The sequence below is a fragment of the Vanellus vanellus genome (genome assembly GCF_965231255.1).
Source record: "Vanellus vanellus genome assembly, chromosome: Z".
NCBI classification, from domain to species: Eukaryota; Metazoa; Chordata; class Aves; order Charadriiformes; family Charadriidae; genus Vanellus; species Vanellus vanellus.
This window is the reverse complement of record NC_138908.1, coordinates 79,081,799-79,100,398: the sequence shown is the minus strand read 5'-3', so window position 1 is coordinate 79,100,398 and position 18,600 is coordinate 79,081,799. Positions and strand designations below refer to the sequence as shown.

At 63.5% G+C, this 18,600-nt stretch overlaps 7 protein-coding genes across 7 annotated transcripts in view; 6 read left to right on the top strand and 1 right to left on the bottom strand.

Moving 5' to 3' along the window:
* The window catches only part of UBAP2 (ubiquitin associated protein 2), a 187,333-nt gene that overhangs the window by 64,315 nt on the left and 104,418 nt on the right, over positions 1–18,600 (bottom strand). The window lies entirely within an intron of this gene.
* On the top strand, positions 2,904–3,482 carry LOC309683110 (interferon-like; the record flags this gene model as incomplete). Its single annotated transcript, XM_082497310.1, has 1 exon — positions 2,904–3,482. One exon carries the CDS (start codon positions 2,904–2,906, stop codon positions 3,480–3,482), a length of 579 nt encoding a protein of 192 aa, XP_082353436.1.
* LOC309683109 (interferon-like) lies at positions 5,908–6,486 on the top strand (the record flags this gene model as incomplete). The annotated part of the gene is made up of 1 exon (XM_082497309.1): positions 5,908–6,486. The coding sequence occupies one exon, from the start codon at positions 5,908–5,910 to the stop codon at positions 6,484–6,486; it is 579 nt and encodes a 192-aa protein (XP_082353435.1).
* On the top strand, positions 8,912–9,490 carry LOC309683108 (interferon-like; the record flags this gene model as incomplete). The annotated part of the gene is made up of 1 exon (XM_082497308.1): positions 8,912–9,490. The coding sequence occupies one exon, from the start codon at positions 8,912–8,914 to the stop codon at positions 9,488–9,490; it is 579 nt and encodes a 192-aa protein (XP_082353434.1).
* On the top strand, positions 11,909–12,487 carry LOC309683107 (interferon-like; the record flags this gene model as incomplete). Its single annotated transcript, XM_082497307.1, has 1 exon — positions 11,909–12,487. One exon carries the CDS (start codon positions 11,909–11,911, stop codon positions 12,485–12,487), a length of 579 nt encoding a protein of 192 aa, XP_082353433.1.
* Positions 14,913–15,491, top strand: LOC309683106 (interferon-like; the record flags this gene model as incomplete). The annotated part of the gene is made up of 1 exon (XM_082497306.1): positions 14,913–15,491. The coding sequence occupies one exon, from the start codon at positions 14,913–14,915 to the stop codon at positions 15,489–15,491; it is 579 nt and encodes a 192-aa protein (XP_082353432.1).
* On the top strand, positions 17,917–18,495 carry LOC309683105 (interferon-like; the record flags this gene model as incomplete). The annotated part of the gene is made up of 1 exon (XM_082497305.1): positions 17,917–18,495. One exon carries the CDS (start codon positions 17,917–17,919, stop codon positions 18,493–18,495), a length of 579 nt encoding a protein of 192 aa, XP_082353431.1.

Here is an 18,600-nt window from a genome sequence, read left to right as displayed (position 1 = left end):
GCCTCCCTGCCACGCCACCTTCCTCTGGGACAGCCTCAAGAGCCTCCAGGACATGGCTCCCAGCCCGCCACAGCCCTGCCAGCACCAGCAGCCGCCCTTCCCCTTCCCCGACACCCTCCGCCACACCAACCACCCACAGCAAGCCGCCGCCACCGCCCGACACATCCTCGACAACCTCTTCGCCACCCTCAGCAGCCAGAGCACCCCCCAACACTGGGACGCCCAGGCACGGGATCGCCTCCTCAGCAAGCTCCACCACCACAGCCAGCAGCTCCAGCAATGCCTGCCAGCCAACGGCACGCTCTTCCAAGCCCAAGGGCCCCGCAACCTCGTGCTCAGCATCAACAAATACTTCAGGCGCATCCAGGACTTCCTCCGCACCCACAACCACAGCGCCTGCGCCTGGGACCACGTCCGCCTCGAAGCTCGCGCCTCTCTCCAACGCCTCCACAACCTCACACGCACCATGTGCCGTTAGCCCAACGACCAACAACAACCCGCACCGCCCCACACCCCACCACCACCCATGCCCACCTCCGTCCTCCCGCCTCCCCTCACCCGGGGCAAGAGCCGCCGCAAGAACGGCCCTGCACCCTCAGCCTCCACTGGCCCCTCCCCTATTTATAGAACCCGCTCTATTTATTTCCACAATGGGTTTTATCTATTTATTCACCTATTTATTCGACAGAAAATAAAGACCTCTTGCAAAAAGCTGGCCACTACCTCTCGTCTCACAAGCACAGGAACCAGCCTTTGGGGTGGGGGGAAGACACCGCCACTCAGCACCTGCTCCCAGCCCTGCTCCCAACAGGGCTCTGCACATCCCGCGCCCGCTCTTCGCTCCGGCACCTCCCCAAGGACGCGCTCCCCTCAACCTCTTTGCAAAACCTCTGCCGGGCTTTAGCCATCGTCACCACAAACGTCTCAACGGCCCTCGCCTCCTCCACACCTTCCACCTTCCACCCCGCTTCACACCAGCTCAGCATCAGCTCTGCAGGCCTCAGGACAAGGACGCCACGCCACGCCACGCACCTGTCCGAGCGGCCCCACACCAGGGCCACAAACACCATCCTCAGAGGCACCAAACGCCTCTCCTACGCGGACAGGCTGAGAGAGCCGCCGCTGCTCAGCCCCCAGAAGAGAAGGCTCCGGGCAGGCCTTAGTGCGCCCTTGCAGGACTTCAAGGGGGCTCCTAAGACAGACTTAGCGGGCACACTTCTCAGTAGGGCCTGGAGCGATAGGACAAGGGGTAGCGCCTTTAAACCAAGAGAGGCGAGATTCACACCAGATGCAAGCCTGACAGTTTTTGCCACGAGGGTGCTGAAACACCGCAACGGGGTGCCCGCAGAGCTGCGAGGTGCCCCGGCCCCGCAAACATTCCAGGTCAGGGTGCCCTGCACTCGCAGCAACCGCACCCACTTGAAGAGGTCCCTGCTCATCGCTGGGCCGTTGCACCAGATGGCCTCCCAAGGTCCCTCCCAACCCAAACCAGGATGCGATTCTATGCCTTGGATCCGGCGGCGTTCGCCTTCTCTTCCCACTTCCCCCATTGCTCACGACTGCTCTCTCGTTGCGCTGCTTGAAAACACCTTGCAGCACCAGCTCTTCCAGGGCAACAGGGACAAGGTCCAGCCACGCACCTCCACCATCAGCCTACCTCCTGCAGGCACGGCCCCTCCGTCCGCCAAATCGTCGCGCCCCAGCCAGCGCCCCAAGCACAGCACCCACCAGCACCACGTGGCCTCATACCACCACGGCTCCCAGCCCGACACCGCCTTGCCGCCACCACCACCACCACACACGCCCTTCCCCTGCGCCAAAAGCTTGCAGAAAACACGCCCCAGCGGCTCTCATGCAAGCAGAACGCCATCCTTGCTCTCCGAAGGCACACAACAACCCCAGCCAGTGCACCCTCCACCTCCTCCTCCCACTGGAGCTCTACAACTCCATCAGCTGCAACAGCTCCACCTCCACAGGACTCCTGGACACCTCTCCTCTAGGCCCGCAGGGGCTCAGGCCATCCCAAAGGCAAGACCCTTTGCTTACGGGGGACATTTTCTACTTTGCTCTCCAGACACCTCAGGCAAGGAGGCAGACACAACGCAACGAGACCCCTGCTACAGGGGCACGCGCGGGGCACCACAGCCACGGACCCAACGTGGTGCCAGCAGCAGGAGCAAAACTCTTCCCTTTTCCTCTTCCTTTTCCTCCGGCCTTGCCTCCCGCCTTTCCTCCCCATGCTCGCCACCTTCAATCACGGGAGCCGGGGCAGCTCCATCCACAAACACGTCCAATGCTCACGTGCCTACACCCAGAGCCACCTCCTCGCCAGCCACCGCCACCCCCGCGCCCTCCCTCCAGCCAGGGGCTCCCCAGCCTCTGCCAAGTGACGTCGCTTCACAACCCTTCCCAACACGAAAAGGAAAGGCCAGCTAAGATGAAAGCAAAGGCGAGCCACAAGTGAAAGGAAAACACACCACAACCAGCACCAGGGCAGGACAGACGGAAAAGACCCTTGGGCAGGAAGGGAGACTTCCGCGACAGAAAAGAGGCACCGCAGCTCGCCCTGCAGGCAGCAGGGAAACCCTAACACGCCTCCCGCCGGCACACCTGACCCCCATGGGCTCTGCCCCAGCGCTTTCGCATCCCCCGCTCAACCACTACAGCCAACATCCCCACAACACACCACCAGCAACCCCACCAACGCACTTCCCCAAGACCACCACAGCCACCAGCCAAAACTGAAAACCACAGCCGGAAACTCGCCGCAATCAGAAAGCGAGGAAGGCAAAGCCGCCGCACCGCATAAAGCCACGCACCCGGCAGCACCCCAAGCACAGTGCCCACCCGCACCACCAACGAGCCTCACCAGGCTCCTCACCACCACCGCCCACACCCCCACCATGCCTGCGCCCGCAACCCCACACACCCGCCTGCCGCACGGCGCCCCGGCGCTCCTGCTCCTCCTGACGGCTCTCGCCACCACCCTCGCCTGCCACCACCTGCCTCCCTGCCACGCCACCTTCCTCTGGGACAGCCTCAAGAGCCTCCAGGACATGGCTCCCAGCCCGCCACAGCCCTGCCAGCACCAGCAGCCGCCCTTCCCCTTCCCCGACACCCTCCGCCACACCAACCACCCACAGCAAGCCGCCGCCACCGCCCGACACATCCTCGACAACCTCTTCGCCACCCTCAGCAGCCAGAGCACCCCCCAACACTGGGACGCCCAGGCACGGGATCGCCTCCTCAGCAAGCTCCACCACCACAGCCAGCAGCTCCAGCAATGCCTGCCAGCCAACGGCACGCTCTTCCAAGCCCAAGGGCCCCGCAACCTCGTGCTCAGCATCAACAAATACTTCAGGCGCATCCAGGACTTCCTCCGCACCCACAACCACAGCGCCTGCGCCTGGGACCACGTCCGCCTCGAAGCTCGCGCCTCTCTCCAACGCCTCCACAACCTCACACGCACCATGTGCCGTTAGCCCAACGACCAACAACAACCCGCACCGCCCCACACCCCACCACCACCCATGCCCACCTCCGTCCTCCCGCCTCCCCTCACCCGGGGCAAGAGCCGCCGCAAGAACGGCCCTGCACCCTCAGCCTCCACTGGCCCCTCCCCTATTTATAGAACCCGCTCTATTTATTTCCACAATGGGTTTTATCTATTTATTCACCTATTTATTCGACAGAAAATAAAGACCTCTTGCAAAAAGCTGGCCACTGCCTCTCGTCTCACAAGCACAGGAACCAGCCTTTGGGGTGGGGGGAAGACACCGCCACTCAGCACCTGCTCCCAGCCCTGCTCCCAACAGGGCTCTGCACATCCCGCGCCCGCTCTTCGCTCCGGCACCTCCCCAAGGACGCGCTCCCCTCAACCTCTTTGCAAAACCTCTGCCGGGCTTTAGCCATCGTCACCACAAACGTCTCAACGGCCCTCGCCTCCTCCACACCTTCCACCTTCCACCCCGCTTCACACCAGCTCAGCATCAGCTCTGCAGGCCTCAGGACAAGGACGCCACGCCACGCCACGCACCTGTCCGAGCGGCCCCACACCAGGGCCACAAACACCATCCTCAGAGGCACCAAACGCCTCTCCTACGCGGACAGGCTGAGAGAGCCGCCGCTGCTCAGCCCCCAGAAGAGAAGGCTCCGGGCAGGCCTTAGTGCGCCCTTGCAGGACTTCAAGGGGGCTCCTAAGACAGACTTAGCGGGCACACTTCTCAGTAGGGCCTGGAGCGATAGGACAAGGGGTAGCGCCTTTAAACCAAGAGATGCGAGATTCACACCAGATGCAAGCCTGACAGTTTTTGCCACGAGGGTGCTGAAACACCGCAACGGGGTGCCCGCAGAGCTGCGAGGTGCCCCGGCCCCGCAAACATTCCAGGTCAGGGTGCCCTGCACTCGCAGCAACCGCACCCACTTGAAGAGGTCCCTGCTCATCGCTGGGCCGTTGCACCAGATGGCCTCCCAAGGTCCCTCCCAACCCAAACCAGGACGCGATTCTATGCCTTGGATCCGGCGGCGTTCGCCTTCTCTTCCCACTTCCCCCATTGCTCACGACAGTTCTCTCGTTGCGCTGCTTGAAAACACCTTGCAGCACCAGCTCTTCCAGGGCAACAGGGACAAGGTCCAGCCACGCACCTCCACCATCAGCCTACCTCCTGCAGGCACGGCCCCTCCGTCCGCCAAATCGTCGCGCCCCAGCCAGCGCCCCAAGCACAGCACCCACCAGCACCACGTGGCCTCATACCACCACGGCTCCCAGCCCGACACCGCCTTGCCGCCACCACCACCACCACACACGCCCTTCCCCTGCGCCAAAAGCTTGCAGAAAACACGCCCCAGCGGCTCTCATGCAAGCAGAACGCCATCCTTGCTCTCCGAAGGCACACAACAACCCCAGCCAGTGCACCCTCCACCTCCTCCTCCCACTGGAGCTCTACAACTCCATCAGCTGCAACAGCTCCACCTCCACAGGACTCCTGGACACCTCTCCTCTAGGCCCGCAGGGGCTCAGGCCATCCCAAAGGCAAGACCCTTTGCTTACGGGGGACATTTTCTACTTTGCTCTCCAGACACCTCAGGCAAGGAGGCAGACACAACGCAACGAGACCCCTGCTACAGGGGCACGCGCGGGGCACCACAGCCACGGACCCAACGTGGTGCCAGCAGCAGGAGCAAAACTCTTCCCTTTTCCTCTTCCTTTTCCTCCGGCCTTGCCTCCCGCCTTTCCTCCCCATGCTCGCCACCTTCAATCACGGGAGCCGGGGCAGCTCCATCCACAAACACGTCCAATGCTCACGTGCCTACACCCAGAGCCACCTCCTCGCCAGCCACCGCCACCCCCGCGCCCTCCCTCCAGCCAGGGGCTCCCCAGCCTCTGCCAAGTGACGTCGCTTCACAACCCTTCCCAACACGAAAAGGAAAGGCCAGCTAAGATGAAAGCAAAGGCGAGCCACAAGTGAAAGGAAAACACACCACAACCAGCACCAGGGCACGACAGACGGAAAAGACCCTTGGGCAGGAAGGGAGACTTCCGCGGCAGAAAAGAGGCACCGCAGCTCGCCCTGCAGGCAGCAGGGAAACCCTAACACGCCTCCCGCCGGCACACCTGACCCCCATGGGCTCTGCCCCAGCGCTTTCGCATCCCCCGCTCAACCACTACAGCCAACATCCCCACAACACACCACCAGCAACCCCACCAACGCACTTCCCCAAGACCACCACAGCCACCAGCCAAAAATGAAAACCACAGCCGGAAACTCGCCGCAATCAGAAAGCGAGGAAGGCAAAGCCGCCGCACCGCATAAAGCCGCGCACCCGGCAGCACCCCAAGCACAGCGCCCACCCGCACCACCAACGAGCCTCACCAGGCTCCTCACCACCACCGCCCACACCCCCACCATGCCTGCGCCCGCAACCCCACACACCCGCCTGCCGCACGGCGCCCCGGCGCTCCTGCTCCTCCTGACGGCTCTCGCCACCACCCTCGCCTGCCACCACCTGCCTCCCTGCCACGCCACCTTCCTCTGGGACAGCCTCAAGAGCCTCCAGGACATGGCTCCCAGCCCGCCACAGCCCTGCCAGCACCAGCAGCCGCCCTTCCCCTTCCCCGACACCCTCCGCCACACCAACCACCCACAGCAAGCCGCCGCCACCGCCCGACACATCCTCGACAACCTCTTCGCCACCCTCAGCAGCCAGAGCACCCCCCAACACTGGGATGCCCAGGCACGGGATCGCCTCCTCAGCAAGCTCCACCACCACAGCCAGCAGCTCCAGCAATGCCTGCCAGCCAACGGCACGCTCTTCCAAGCCCAAGGGCCCCGCAACCTCGTGCTCAGCATCAACAAATACTTCAGGCGCATCCAGGACTTCCTCCGCACCCACAACCACAGCGCCTGCGCCTGGGACCACGTCCGCCTCGAAGCTCGCGCCTCTCTCCAACGCCTCCACAACCTCACACGCACCATGTGCCGTTAGCCCAACGACCAACAACAACCCGCACCGCCCCACACCCCACCACCACCCATGCCCACCTCCGTCCTCCCGCCTCCCCTCACCCGGGGCAAGAGCCGCCGCAAGAACGGCCCTGCACCCTCAGCCTCCACTGGCCCCTCCCCTATTTATAGAACCCGCTCTATTTATTTCCACAATGGGTTTTATCTATTTATTCACCTATTTATTCGACAGAAAATAAAGACCTCTTGCAAAAAGCTGGCCACTGCCTCTCGTCTCACAAGCACAGGAACCAGCCTTTGGGGTGGGGGGAAGACACCGCCACTCAGCACCTGCTCCCAGCCCTGCTCCCAACAGGGCTCTGCACATCCCGCGCCCGCTCTTCGCTCCGGCACCTCCCCAAGGACGCGCTCCCCTCAACCTCTTTGCAAAACCTCTGCCGGGCTTTAGCCATCGTCACCACAAACGTCTCAACGGCCCTCGCCTCCTCCACACCTTCCACCTTCCACCCCGCTTCACACCAGCTCAGCATCAGCTCTGCAGGCCTCAGGACAAGGACGCCACGCCACGCCACGCACCTGTCCGAGCGGCCCCACACCAGGGCCACAAACACCATCCTCAGAGGCACCAAACGCCTCTCCTACGCGGACAGGCTGAGAGAGCCGCCGCTGCTCAGCCCCCAGAAGAGAAGGCTCCGGGCAGGCCTTAGTGCGCCCTTGCAGGACTTCAAGGGGGCTCCTAAGACAGACTTAGCGGGCACACTTCTCAGTAGGGCCTGGAGCGATAGGACAAGGGGTAGCGCCTTTAAACCAAGAGAGGCGAGATTCACACCAGATGCAAGCCTGACAGTTTTTGCCACGAGGGTGCTGAAACACCGCAACGGGGTGCCCGCAGAGCTGCGAGGTGCCCCGGCCCCGCAAACATTCCAGGTCAGGGTGCCCTGCACTCGCAGCAACCGCACCCACTTGAAGAGGTCCCTGCTCATCGCTGGGCCGTTGCACCAGATGGCCTCCCAAGGTCCCTCCCAACCCAAACCAGGATGCGATTCTATGCCTTGGATCCGGCGGCGTTCGCCTTCTCTTCCCACTTCCCCCATTGCTCACGACAGCTCTCTCGTTGCGCTGCTTGAAAACACCTTGCAGCACCAGCTCTTCCAGGGCAACAGGGACAAGGTCCAGCCACGCACCTCCACCATCAGCCTACCTCCTGCAGGCACGGCCCCTCCGTCCGCCAAATCGTCGCGCCCCAGCCAGCGCCCCAAGCACAGCACCCACCAGCACCACGTGGCCTCATACCACCACGGCTCCCAGCCCGACACCGCCTTGCCGCCACCACCACCACCACACACGCCCTTCCCCTGCGCCAAAAGCTTGCAGAAAACACGCCCCAGCGGCTCTCATGCAAGCAGAACGCCATCCTTGCTCTCCGAAGGCACACAACAACCCCAGCCAGTGCACCCTCCACCTCCTCCTCCCACTGGAGCTCTACAACTCCATCAGCTGCAACAGCTCCACCTCCACAGGACTCCTGGACACCTCTCCTCTAGGCCCGCAGGGGCTCAGGCCATCCCAAAGGCAAGACCCTTTGCTTACGGGGGACATTTTCTACTTTGCTCTCCAGACACCTCAGGCAAGGAGGCAGACACAACGCAACGAGACCCCTGCTACAGGGGCACGCGCGGGGCACCACAGCCACGGACCCAACGTGGTGCCAGCAGCAGGAGCAAAACTCTTCCCTTTTCCTCTTCCTTTTCCTCCGGCCTTGCCTCCCGCCTTTCCTCCCCATGCTCGCCACCTTCAATCACGGGAGCCGGGGCAGCTCCATCCACAAACACGTCCAATGCTCACGTGCCTACACCCAGAGCCACCTCCTCGCCAGCCACCGCCACCCCCGCGCCCTCCCTCCAGCCAGGGGCTCCCCAGCCTCTGCCAAGTGACGTCGCTTCACAACCCTTCCCAACACGAAAAGGAAAGGCCAGCTAAGATGAAAGCAAAGGCGAGCCACAAGTGAAAGGAAAACACACCACAACCAGCACCAGGGCACGACAGACGGAAAAGACCCTTGGGCAGGAAGGGAGACTTCCGCGGCAGAAAAGAGGCACCGCAGCTCGCCCTGCAGGCAGCAGGGAAACCCTAACACGCCTCCCGCCGGCACACCTGACCCCCATGGGCTCTGCCCCAGCGCTTTCGCATCCCCCGCTCAACCACTACAGCCAACATCCCCACAACACACCACCAGCAACCCCACCAACGCACTTCCCCAAGACCACCACAGCCACCAGCCAAAAATGAAAACCACAGCCGGAAACTCGCCGCAATCAGAAAGCGAGGAAGGCAAAGCCGCCGCACCGCATAAAGCCGCGCACCCGGCAGCACCCCAAGCACAGCGCCCACCCGCACCACCAACGAGCCTCACCAGGCTCCTCACCACCACCGCCCACACCCCCACCATGCCTGCGCCCGCAACCCCACACACCCGCCTGCCGCACGGCGCCCCGGCGCTCCTGCTCCTCCTGACGGCTCTCGCCACCACCCTCGCCTGCCACCACCTGCCTCCCTGCCACGCCACCTTCCTCTGGGACAGCCTCAAGAGCCTCCAGGACATGGCTCCCAGCCCGCCACAGCCCTGCCAGCACCAGCAGCCGCCCTTCCCCTTCCCCGACACCCTCCGCCACACCAACCACCCACAGCAAGCCGCCGCCACCGCCCGACACATCCTCGACAACCTCTTCGCCACCCTCAGCAGCCAGAGCACCCCCCAACACTGGGACGCCCAGGCACGGGATCGCCTCCTCAGCAAGCTCCACCACCACAGCCAGCAGCTCCAGCAATGCCTGCCAGCCAACGGCACGCTCTTCCAAGCCCAAGGGCCCCGCAACCTCGTGCTCAGCATCAACAAATACTTCAGGCGCATCCAGGACTTCCTCCGCACCCACAACCACAGCGCCTGCGCCTGGGACCACGTCCGCCTCGAAGCTCGCGCCTCTCTCCAACGCCTCCACAACCTCACACGCACCATGTGCCGTTAGCCCAACGACCAACAACAACCCGCACCGCCCCACACCCCACCACCACCCATGCCCACCTCCGTCCTCCCGCCTCCCCTCACCCGGGGCAAGAGCCGCCGCAAGAACGGCCCTGCACCCTCAGCCTCCACTGGCCCCTCCCCTATTTATAGAACCCGCTCTATTTATTTCCACAATGGGTTTTATCTATTTATTCACCTATTTATTCGACAGAAAATAAAGACCTCTTGCAAAAAGCTGGCCACTGCCTCTCGTCTCACAAGCACAGGAACCAGCCTTTGGGGTGGGGGGAAGACACCGCCACTCAGCACCTGCTCCCAGCCCTGCTCCCAACAGGGCTCTGCACATCCCGCGCCCGCTCTTCGCTCCGGCACCTCCCCAAGGACGCGCTCCCCTCAACCTCTTTGCAAAACCTCTGCCGGGCTTTAGCCATCGTCACCACAAACGTCTCAACGGCCCTCGCCTCCTCCACACCTTCCACCCCGCTTCACACCAGCTCAGCATCAGCTCTGCAGGCCTCAGGACAAGGACGCCACGCCACGCCACGCACCTGTCCGAGCGGCCCCACACCAGGGCCACAAACACCATCCTCAGAGGCACCAAACGCCTCTCCTACGCGGACAGGCTGAGAGAGCCGCCGCTGCTCAGCCCCCAGAAGAGAAGGCTCCGGGCAGGCCTTAGTGCGCCCTTGCAGGACTTCAAGGGGGCTCCTAAGACAGACTTAGCGGGCACACTTCTCAGTAGGGCCTGGAGCGATAGGACAAGGGGTAGCGCCTTTAAACCAAGAGAGGCGAGATTCACACCAGATGCAAGCCTGACAGTTTTTGCCACGAGGGTGCTGAAACACCGCAACGGGGTGCCCGCAGAGCTGCGAGGTGCCCCGGCCCCGCAAACATTCCAGGTCAGGGTGCCCTGCACTCGCAGCAACCGCACCCACTTGAAGAGGTCCCTGCTCATCGCTGGGCCGTTGCACCAGATGGCCTCCCAAGGTCCCTCCCAACCCAAACCAGGACGCGATTCTATGCCTTGGATCCGGCGGCGTTCGCCTTCTCTTCCCACTTCCCCCATTGCTCACGACAGCTCTCTCGTTGCGCTGCTTGAAAACACCTTGCAGCACCAGCTCTTCCAGGGCAACAGGGACAAGGTCCAGCCACGCACCTCCACCATCAGCCTACCTCCTGCAGGCACGGCCCCTCCGTCCGCCAAATCGTCGCGCCCCAGCCAGCGCCCCAAGCACAGCACCCACCAGCACCACGTGGCCTCATACCACCACGGCTCCCAGCCCGACACCGCCTTGCCGCCACCACCACCACCACACACGCCCTTCCCCTGCGCCAAAAGCTTGCAGAAAACACGCCCCAGCGGCTCTCATGCAAGCAGAACGCCATCCTTGCTCTCCGAAGGCACACAACAACCCCAGCCAGTGCACCCTCCACCTCCTCCTCCCACTGGAGCTCTACAACTCCATCAGCTGCAACAGCTCCACCTCCACAGGACTCCTGGACACCTCTCCTCTAGGCCCGCAGGGGCTCAGGCCATCCCAAAGGCAAGACCCTTTGCTTACGGGGGACATTTTCTACTTTGCTCTCCAGACACCTCAGGCAAGGAGGCAGACACAACGCAACGAGACCCCTGCTACAGGGGCACGCGCGGGGCACCACAGCCACGGACCCAACGTGGTGCCAGCAGCAGGAGCAAAACTCTTCCCTTTTCCTCTTCCTTTTCCTCCGGCCTTGCTTCCCGCCTTTCCTCCCCATGCTCGCCACCTTCAATCACGGGAGCCGGGGCAGCTCCATCCACAAACACGTCCAATGCTCACGTGCCTACACCCAGAGCCACCTCCTCGCCAGCCACCGCCACCCCCGCGCCCTCCCTCCAGCCAGGGGCTCCCCAGCCTCTGCCAAGTGACGTCGCTTCACAACCCTTCCCAACACGAAAAGGAAAGGCCAGCTAAGATGAAAGCAAAGGCGAGCCACAAGTGAAAGGAAAACACACCACAACCAGCACCAGGGCACGACAGACGGAAAAGACCCTTGGGCAGGAAGGGAGACTTCCGCGGCAGAAAAGAGGCACCGCAGCTCGCCCTGCAGGCAGCAGGGAAACCCTAACACGCCTCCCGCCGGCACACCTGACCCCCATGGGCTCTGCCCCAGCGCTTTCGCATCCCCCGCTCAACCACTACAGCCAACATCCCCACAACACACCACCAGCAACCCCACCAACGCACTTCCCCAAGACCACCACAGCCACCAGCCAAAAATGAAAACCACAGCCGGAAACTCGCCGCAATCAGAAAGCGAGGAAGGCAAAGCCGCCGCACCGCATAAAGCCGCGCACCCGGCAGCACCCCAAGCACAGCGCCCACCCGCACCACCAACGAGCCTCACCAGGCTCCTCACCACCACCGCCCACACCCCCACCATGCCTGCGCCCGCAACCCCACACACCCGCCTGCCGCACGGCGCCCCGGCGCTCCTGCTCCTCCTGACGGCTCTCGCCACCACCCTCGCCTGCCACCACCTGCCTCCCTGCCACGCCACCTTCCTCTGGGACAGCCTCAAGAGCCTCCAGGACATGGCTCCCAGCCCGCCACAGCCCTGCCAGCACCAGCAGCCGCCCTTCCCCTTCCCCGACACCCTCCGCCACACCAACCACCCACAGCAAGCCGCCGCCACCGCCCGACACATCCTCGACAACCTCTTCGCCACCCTCAGCAGCCAGAGCACCCCCCAACACTGGGACGCCCAGGCACGGGATCGCCTCCTCAGCAAGCTCCACCACCACAGCCAGCAGCTCCAGCAATGCCTGCCAGCCAACGGCACGCTCTTCCAAGCCCAAGGGCCCCGCAACCTCGTGCTCAGCATCAACAAATACTTCAGGCGCATCCAGGACTTCCTCCGCACCCACAACCACAGCGCCTGCGCCTGGGACCACGTCCGCCTCGAAGCTCGCGCCTCTCTCCAACGCCTCCACAACCTCACACGCACCATGTGCCGTTAGCCCAACGACCAACAACAACCCGCACCGCCCCACACCCCACCACCACCCATGCCCACCTCCGTCCTCCCGCCTCCCCTCACCCGGGGCAAGAGCCGCCGCAAGAACGGCCCTGCACCCTCAGCCTCCACTGGCCCCTCCCCTATTTATAGAACCCGCTCTATTTATTTCCACAATGGGTTTTATCTATTTATTCACCTATTTATTCGACAGAAAATAAAGACCTCTTGCAAAAAGCTGGCCACTGCCTCTCGTCTCACAAGCACAGGAACCAGCCTTTGGGGTGGGGGGAAGACACCGCCACTCAGCACCTGCTCCCAGCCCTGCTCCCAACAGGGCTCTGCACATCCCGCGCCCGCTCTTCGCTCCGGCACCTCCCCAAGGACGCGCTCCCCTCAACCTCTTTGCAAAACCTCTGCCGGGCTTTAGCCATCGTCACCACAAACGTCTCAACGGCCCTCGCCTCCTCCACACCTTCCACCTTCCACCCCGCTTCACACCAGCTCAGCATCAGCTCTGCAGGCCTCAGGACAAGGACGCCACGCCACGCCACGCACCTGTCCGAGCGGCCCCACACCAGGGCCACAAACACCATCCTCAGAGGCACCAAACGCCTCTCCTACGCGGACAGGCTGAGAGAGCCGCCGCTGCTCAGCCCCCAGAAGAGAAGGCTCCGGGCAGGCCTTAGTGCGCCCTTGCAGGACTTCAAGGGGGCTCCTAAGACAGACTTAGCGGGCACACTTCTCAGTAGGGCCTGGAGCGATAGGACAAGGGGTAGCGCCTTTAAACCAAGAGAGGCGAGATTCACACCAGATGCAAGCCTGACAGTTTTTGCCACGAGGGTGCTGAAACACCGCAACGGGGTGCCCGCAGAGCTGCGAGGTGCCCCGGCCCCGCAAACATTCCAGGTCAGGGTGCCCTGCACTCGCAGCAACCGCACCCACTTGAAGAGGTCCCTGCTCATCGCTGGGCCGTTGCACCAGATGGCCTCCCAAGGTCCCTCCCAACCCAAACCAGGACGCGATTCTATGCCTTGGATCCGGCGGCGTTCGCCTTCTCTTCCCACTTCCCCCATTGCTCACGACAGCTCTCTCGTTGCGCTGCTTGAAAACACCTTGCAGCACCAGCTCTTCCAGGGCAACAGGGACAAGGTCCAGCCACGCACCTCCACCATCAGCCTACCTCCTGCAGGCACGGCCCCTCCGTCCGCCAAATCGTCGCGCCCCAGCCAGCGCCCCAAGCACAGCACCCACCAGCACCACGTGGCCTCATACCACCACGGCTCCCAGCCCGACACCGCCTTGCCGCCACCACCACCACCACACACGCCCTTCCCCTGCGCCAAAAGCTTGCAGAAAACACGCCCCAGCGGCTCTCATGCAAGCAGAACGCCATCCTTGCTCTCCGAAGGCACACAACAACCCCAGCCAGTGCACCCTCCACCTCCTCCTCCCACTGGAGCTCTACAACTCCATCAGCTGCAACAGCTCCACCTCCACAGGACTCCTGGACACCTCTCCTCTAGGCCCGCAGGGGCTCAGGCCATCCCAAAGGCAAGACCCTTTGCTTACGGGGGACATTTTCTACTTTGCTCTCCAGACACCTCAGGCAAGGAGGCAGACACAACGCAACGAGACCCCTGCTACAGGGGCACGCGCGGGGCACCACAGCCACGGACCCAACGTGGTGCCAGCAGCAGGAGCAAAACTCTTCCCTTTTCCTCTTCCTTTTCCTCCGGCCTTGCCTCCCGCCTTTCCTCCCCATGCTCGCCACCTTCAATCACGGGAGCCGGGGCAGCTCCATCCACAAACACGTCCAATGCTCACGTGCCTACACCCAGAGCCACCTCCTCGCCAGCCACCGCCACCCCCGCGCCCTCCCTCCAGCCAGGGGCTCCCCAGCCTCTGCCAAGTGACGTCGCTTCACAACCCTTCCCAACACGAAAAGGAAAGGCCAGCTAAGATGAAAGCAAAGGCGAGCCACAAGTGAAAGGAAAACACACCACAACCAGCACCAGGGCACGACAGACGGAAAAGACCCTTGGGCAGGAAGGGAGACTTCCGCGGCAGAAAAGAGGCACCGCAGCTCGCCCTGCAGGCAGCAGGGAAACCCTAACACGCCTCCCGCCGGCACACCTGACCCCCATGGGCTCTGCCCCAGCGCTTTCGCATCCCCCGCTCAACCACTACAGCCAACATCCCCACAACACACCACCAGCAACCCCACCAACGCACTTCCCCAAGACCACCACAGCCACCAGCCAAAAATGAAAACCACAGCCGGAAACTCGCCGCAATCAGAAAGCGAGGAAGGCAAAGCCGCCGCACCGCATAAAGCCGCGCACCCGGCAGCACCCCAAGCACAGCGCCCACCCGCACCACCAACGAGCCTCACCAGGCTCCTCACCACCACCGCCCACACCCCCACCATGCCTGCGCCCGCAACCCCACACACCCGCCTGCCGCACGGCGCCCCGGCGCTCCTGCTCCTCCTGACGGCTCTCGCCACCACCCTCGCCTGCCACCACCTGCCTCCCTGCCACGCCACCTTCCTCTGGGACAGCCTCAAGAGCCTCCAGGACATGGCTCCCAGCCCGCCACAGCCCTGCCAGCACCAGCAGCCGCCCTTCCCCTTCCCCGACACCCTCCGCCACACCAACCACCCACAGCAAGCCGCCGCCACCGCCCGACACATCCTCGACAACCTCTTCGCCACCCTCAGCAGCCAGAGCACCCCCCAACACTGGGACGCCCAGGCACGGGATCGCCTCCTCAGCAAGCTCCACCACCACAGCCAGCAGCTCCAGCAATGCCTGCCAGCCAACGGCACGCTCTTCCAAGCCCAAGGGCCCCGCAACCTCGTGCTCAGCATCAACAAATACTTCAGGCGCATCCAGGACTTCCTCCGCACCCACAACCACAGCGCCTGCGCCTGGGACCACGTCCGCCTCGAAGCTCGCGCCTCTCTCCAACGCCTCCACAACCTCACACGCACCATGTGCCGTTAGCCCAACGACCAACAACAACCCGCACCGCCCCACACCCCACCACCACCCATGCCCACCTCCGTCCTCCCGCCTCCCCTCACCCGGGGCAAGAGCCGCCGCAAGAACGGCCCTGCACCCTCAGCCTCCACTGGCCCCTCCCCTATTTATAGAACCCGCTCTATTTATTTCCACAATGGGTTTTATCTATTTATTCACCTATTTATTCGACAGAAAATAAAGACCTCTTGCAAAAAGCTGGCCACTGCCTCTCGTCTCACAAGCACAGGAACCAGCCTTTGGGGTGGGGGGAAGACACCGCCACTCAGCACCTGCTCCCAGCCCTGCTCCCAACAGGGCTCTGCACATCCCGCGCCCGCTCTTCGCTCCGGCACCTCCCCAAGGACGCGCTCCCCTCAACCTCTTTGCAAAACCTCTGCCGGGCTTTAGCCATCGTCACCACAAACGTCTCAACGGCCCTCGCCTCCTCCACACCTTCCACCTTCCACCCCGCTTCACACCAGCTCAGCATCAGCTCTGCAGGCCTCAGGACAAGGACGCCACGCCACGCCACGCACCTGTCCGAGCGGCCCCACACCAGGGCCACAAACACCATCCTCAGAGGCACCAAACGCCTCTCCTACGCGGACAGGCTGAGAGAGCCGCCGCTGCTCAGCCCCCAGAAGAGAAGGCTCCGGGCAGGCCTTAGTGCGCCCTTGCAGGACTTCAAGGGGGCTCCTAAGACAGACTTAGCGGGCACACTTCTCAGTAGGGCCTGGAGCGATAGGACAAGGGGTAGCGCCTTTAAACCAAGAGAGGCGAGATTCACACCAGATGCAAGCCTGACAGTTTTTGCCACGAGGGTGCTGAAACACCGCAACGGGGTGCCCGCAGAGCTGCGAGGTGCCCCGGCCCCGCAAACATTCCAGGTCAGGGTGCCCTGCACTCGCAGCAACCGCACCCACTTGAAGAGGTCCCTGCTCATCGCTGGGCCGTTGCACCAGATGGCCTCCCAAGGTCCCTCCCAACCCAAACCAGGACGCGATTCTATGCCTTGGATCCGGCGGCGTTCGCCTTCTCTTCCCACTTCCCCCATTGCTCACGACAGCTCTCTCGTTGCGCTGCTTGAAAACACCTTGCAGCACCAGCTCTTCCAGGGCAACAGGGACAAGGTCCAGCCACGCACCTCCACCATCAGCCTACCTCCTGCAGGCACGGCCCCTCCGTCCGCCAAATCGTCGCGCCCCAGCCAGCGCCCCAAGCACAGCACCCACCAGCACCACGTGGCCTCATACCACCACGGCTCCCAGCCCGACACCGCCTTGCCGCCACCACCACCACCACACACGCCCTTCCCCTGCGCCAAAAGCTTGCAGAAAACACGCCCCAGCGGCTCTCATGCAAGCAGAACGCCATCCTTGCTCTCCGAAGGCACACAACAACCCCAGCCAGTGCACCCTCCACCTCCTCCTCCCACTGGAGCTCTACAACTCCATCAGCTGCAACAGCTCCACCTCCACAGGACTCCTGGACACCTCTCCTCTAGGCCCGCAGGGGCTCAGGCCATCCCAAAGGCAAGACCCTTTGCTTACGGGGGACATTTTCTACTTTGCTCTCCAGACACCTCAGGCAAGGAGGCAGACACAACGCAACGAGACCCCTGCTACAGGGGCACGCGCGGGGCACCACAGCCACGGACCCAACGTGGTGCCAGCAGCAGGAGCAAAACTCTTCCCTTTTCCTCTTCCTTTTCCTCCGGCCTTGCCTCCCGCCTTTCCTCCCCATGCTCGCCACCTTCAATCACGGGAGCCGGGGCAGCTCCATCCACAAACACGTCCAATGCTCACGTGCCTACACCCAGAGCCACCTCCTCGCCAGCCACCGCCACCCCCGCGCCCTCCCTCCAGCCAGGGGCTCCCCAGCCTCTGCCAAGTGACGTCGCTTCACAACCCTTCCCAACACGAAAAGGAAAGGCCAGCTAAGATGAAAGCAAAGGCGAGCCACAAGTGAAAGGAAAACACACCACAACCAGCACCAGGGCACGACAGACGGAAAAGACCCTTGGGCAGGAAGGGAGACTTCCGCGGCAGAAAAGAGGCACCGCAGCTCGCCCTGCAGGCAGCAGGGAAACCCTAACACGCCTCCCGCCGGCACACCTGACCCCCATGGGCTCTGCCCCAGCGCTTTCGCATCCCCCGCTCAACCACTACAGCCAACATCCCCACAACACACCACCAGCAACCCCACCAACGCACTTCCCCAAGACCACCACAGCCACCAGCCAAAAATGAAAACCACAGCCGGAAACTCGCCGCAATCAGAAAGCGAGGAAGGCAAAGCCGCCGCACCGCATAAAGCCGCGCACCCGGCAGCACCCCAAGCACAGCGCCCACCCGCACCACCAACGAGCCTCACCAGGCTCCTCACCACCACCGCCCACACCCCCACCATGCCTGCGCCCGCAACCCCACACACCCGCCTGCCGCACGGCGCCCCGGCGCTCCTGCTCCTCCTGACGGCTCTCGCCACCACCCTCGCCTGCCACCACCTGCCTCCCTGCCATGCCACCTTCCTCTGGGACAGCCTCAAGAGCCTCCAGGACATGGCTCCCAGCCCGCCACAGCCCTGCCAGCACCAGCAGCCGCCCTTCCCCTTCCCCGACACCCTCCGCCACACCAACCACCCACAGCAAGCCGCCGCCACCGCCCGACACATCCTCGACAACCTCTTCGCCACCCTCAGCAGCCAGAGCACCCCCCAACACTGGGACGCCCAGGCACGGGATCGCCTCCTCAGCAAGCTCCACCACCACAGCCAGCAGCTCCAGCAATGCCTGCCAGCCAACGGCACGCTCTTCCAAGCCCAAGGGCCCCGCAACCTCGTGCTCAGCATCAACAAATACTTCAGGCGCATCCAGGACTTCCTCCGCACCCACAACCACAGCGCCTGCGCCTGGGACCACGTCCGCCTCGAAGCTCGCGCCTCTCTCCAACGCCTCCACAACCTCACACGCACCATGTGCCGTTAGCCCAACGACCAACAACAACCCGCACCGCCCCACACCCCACCACCACCCATGCCCACCTCCGTCCTCCCGCCTCCCCTCACCCGGGGCAAGAGCCGCCGCAAGAAC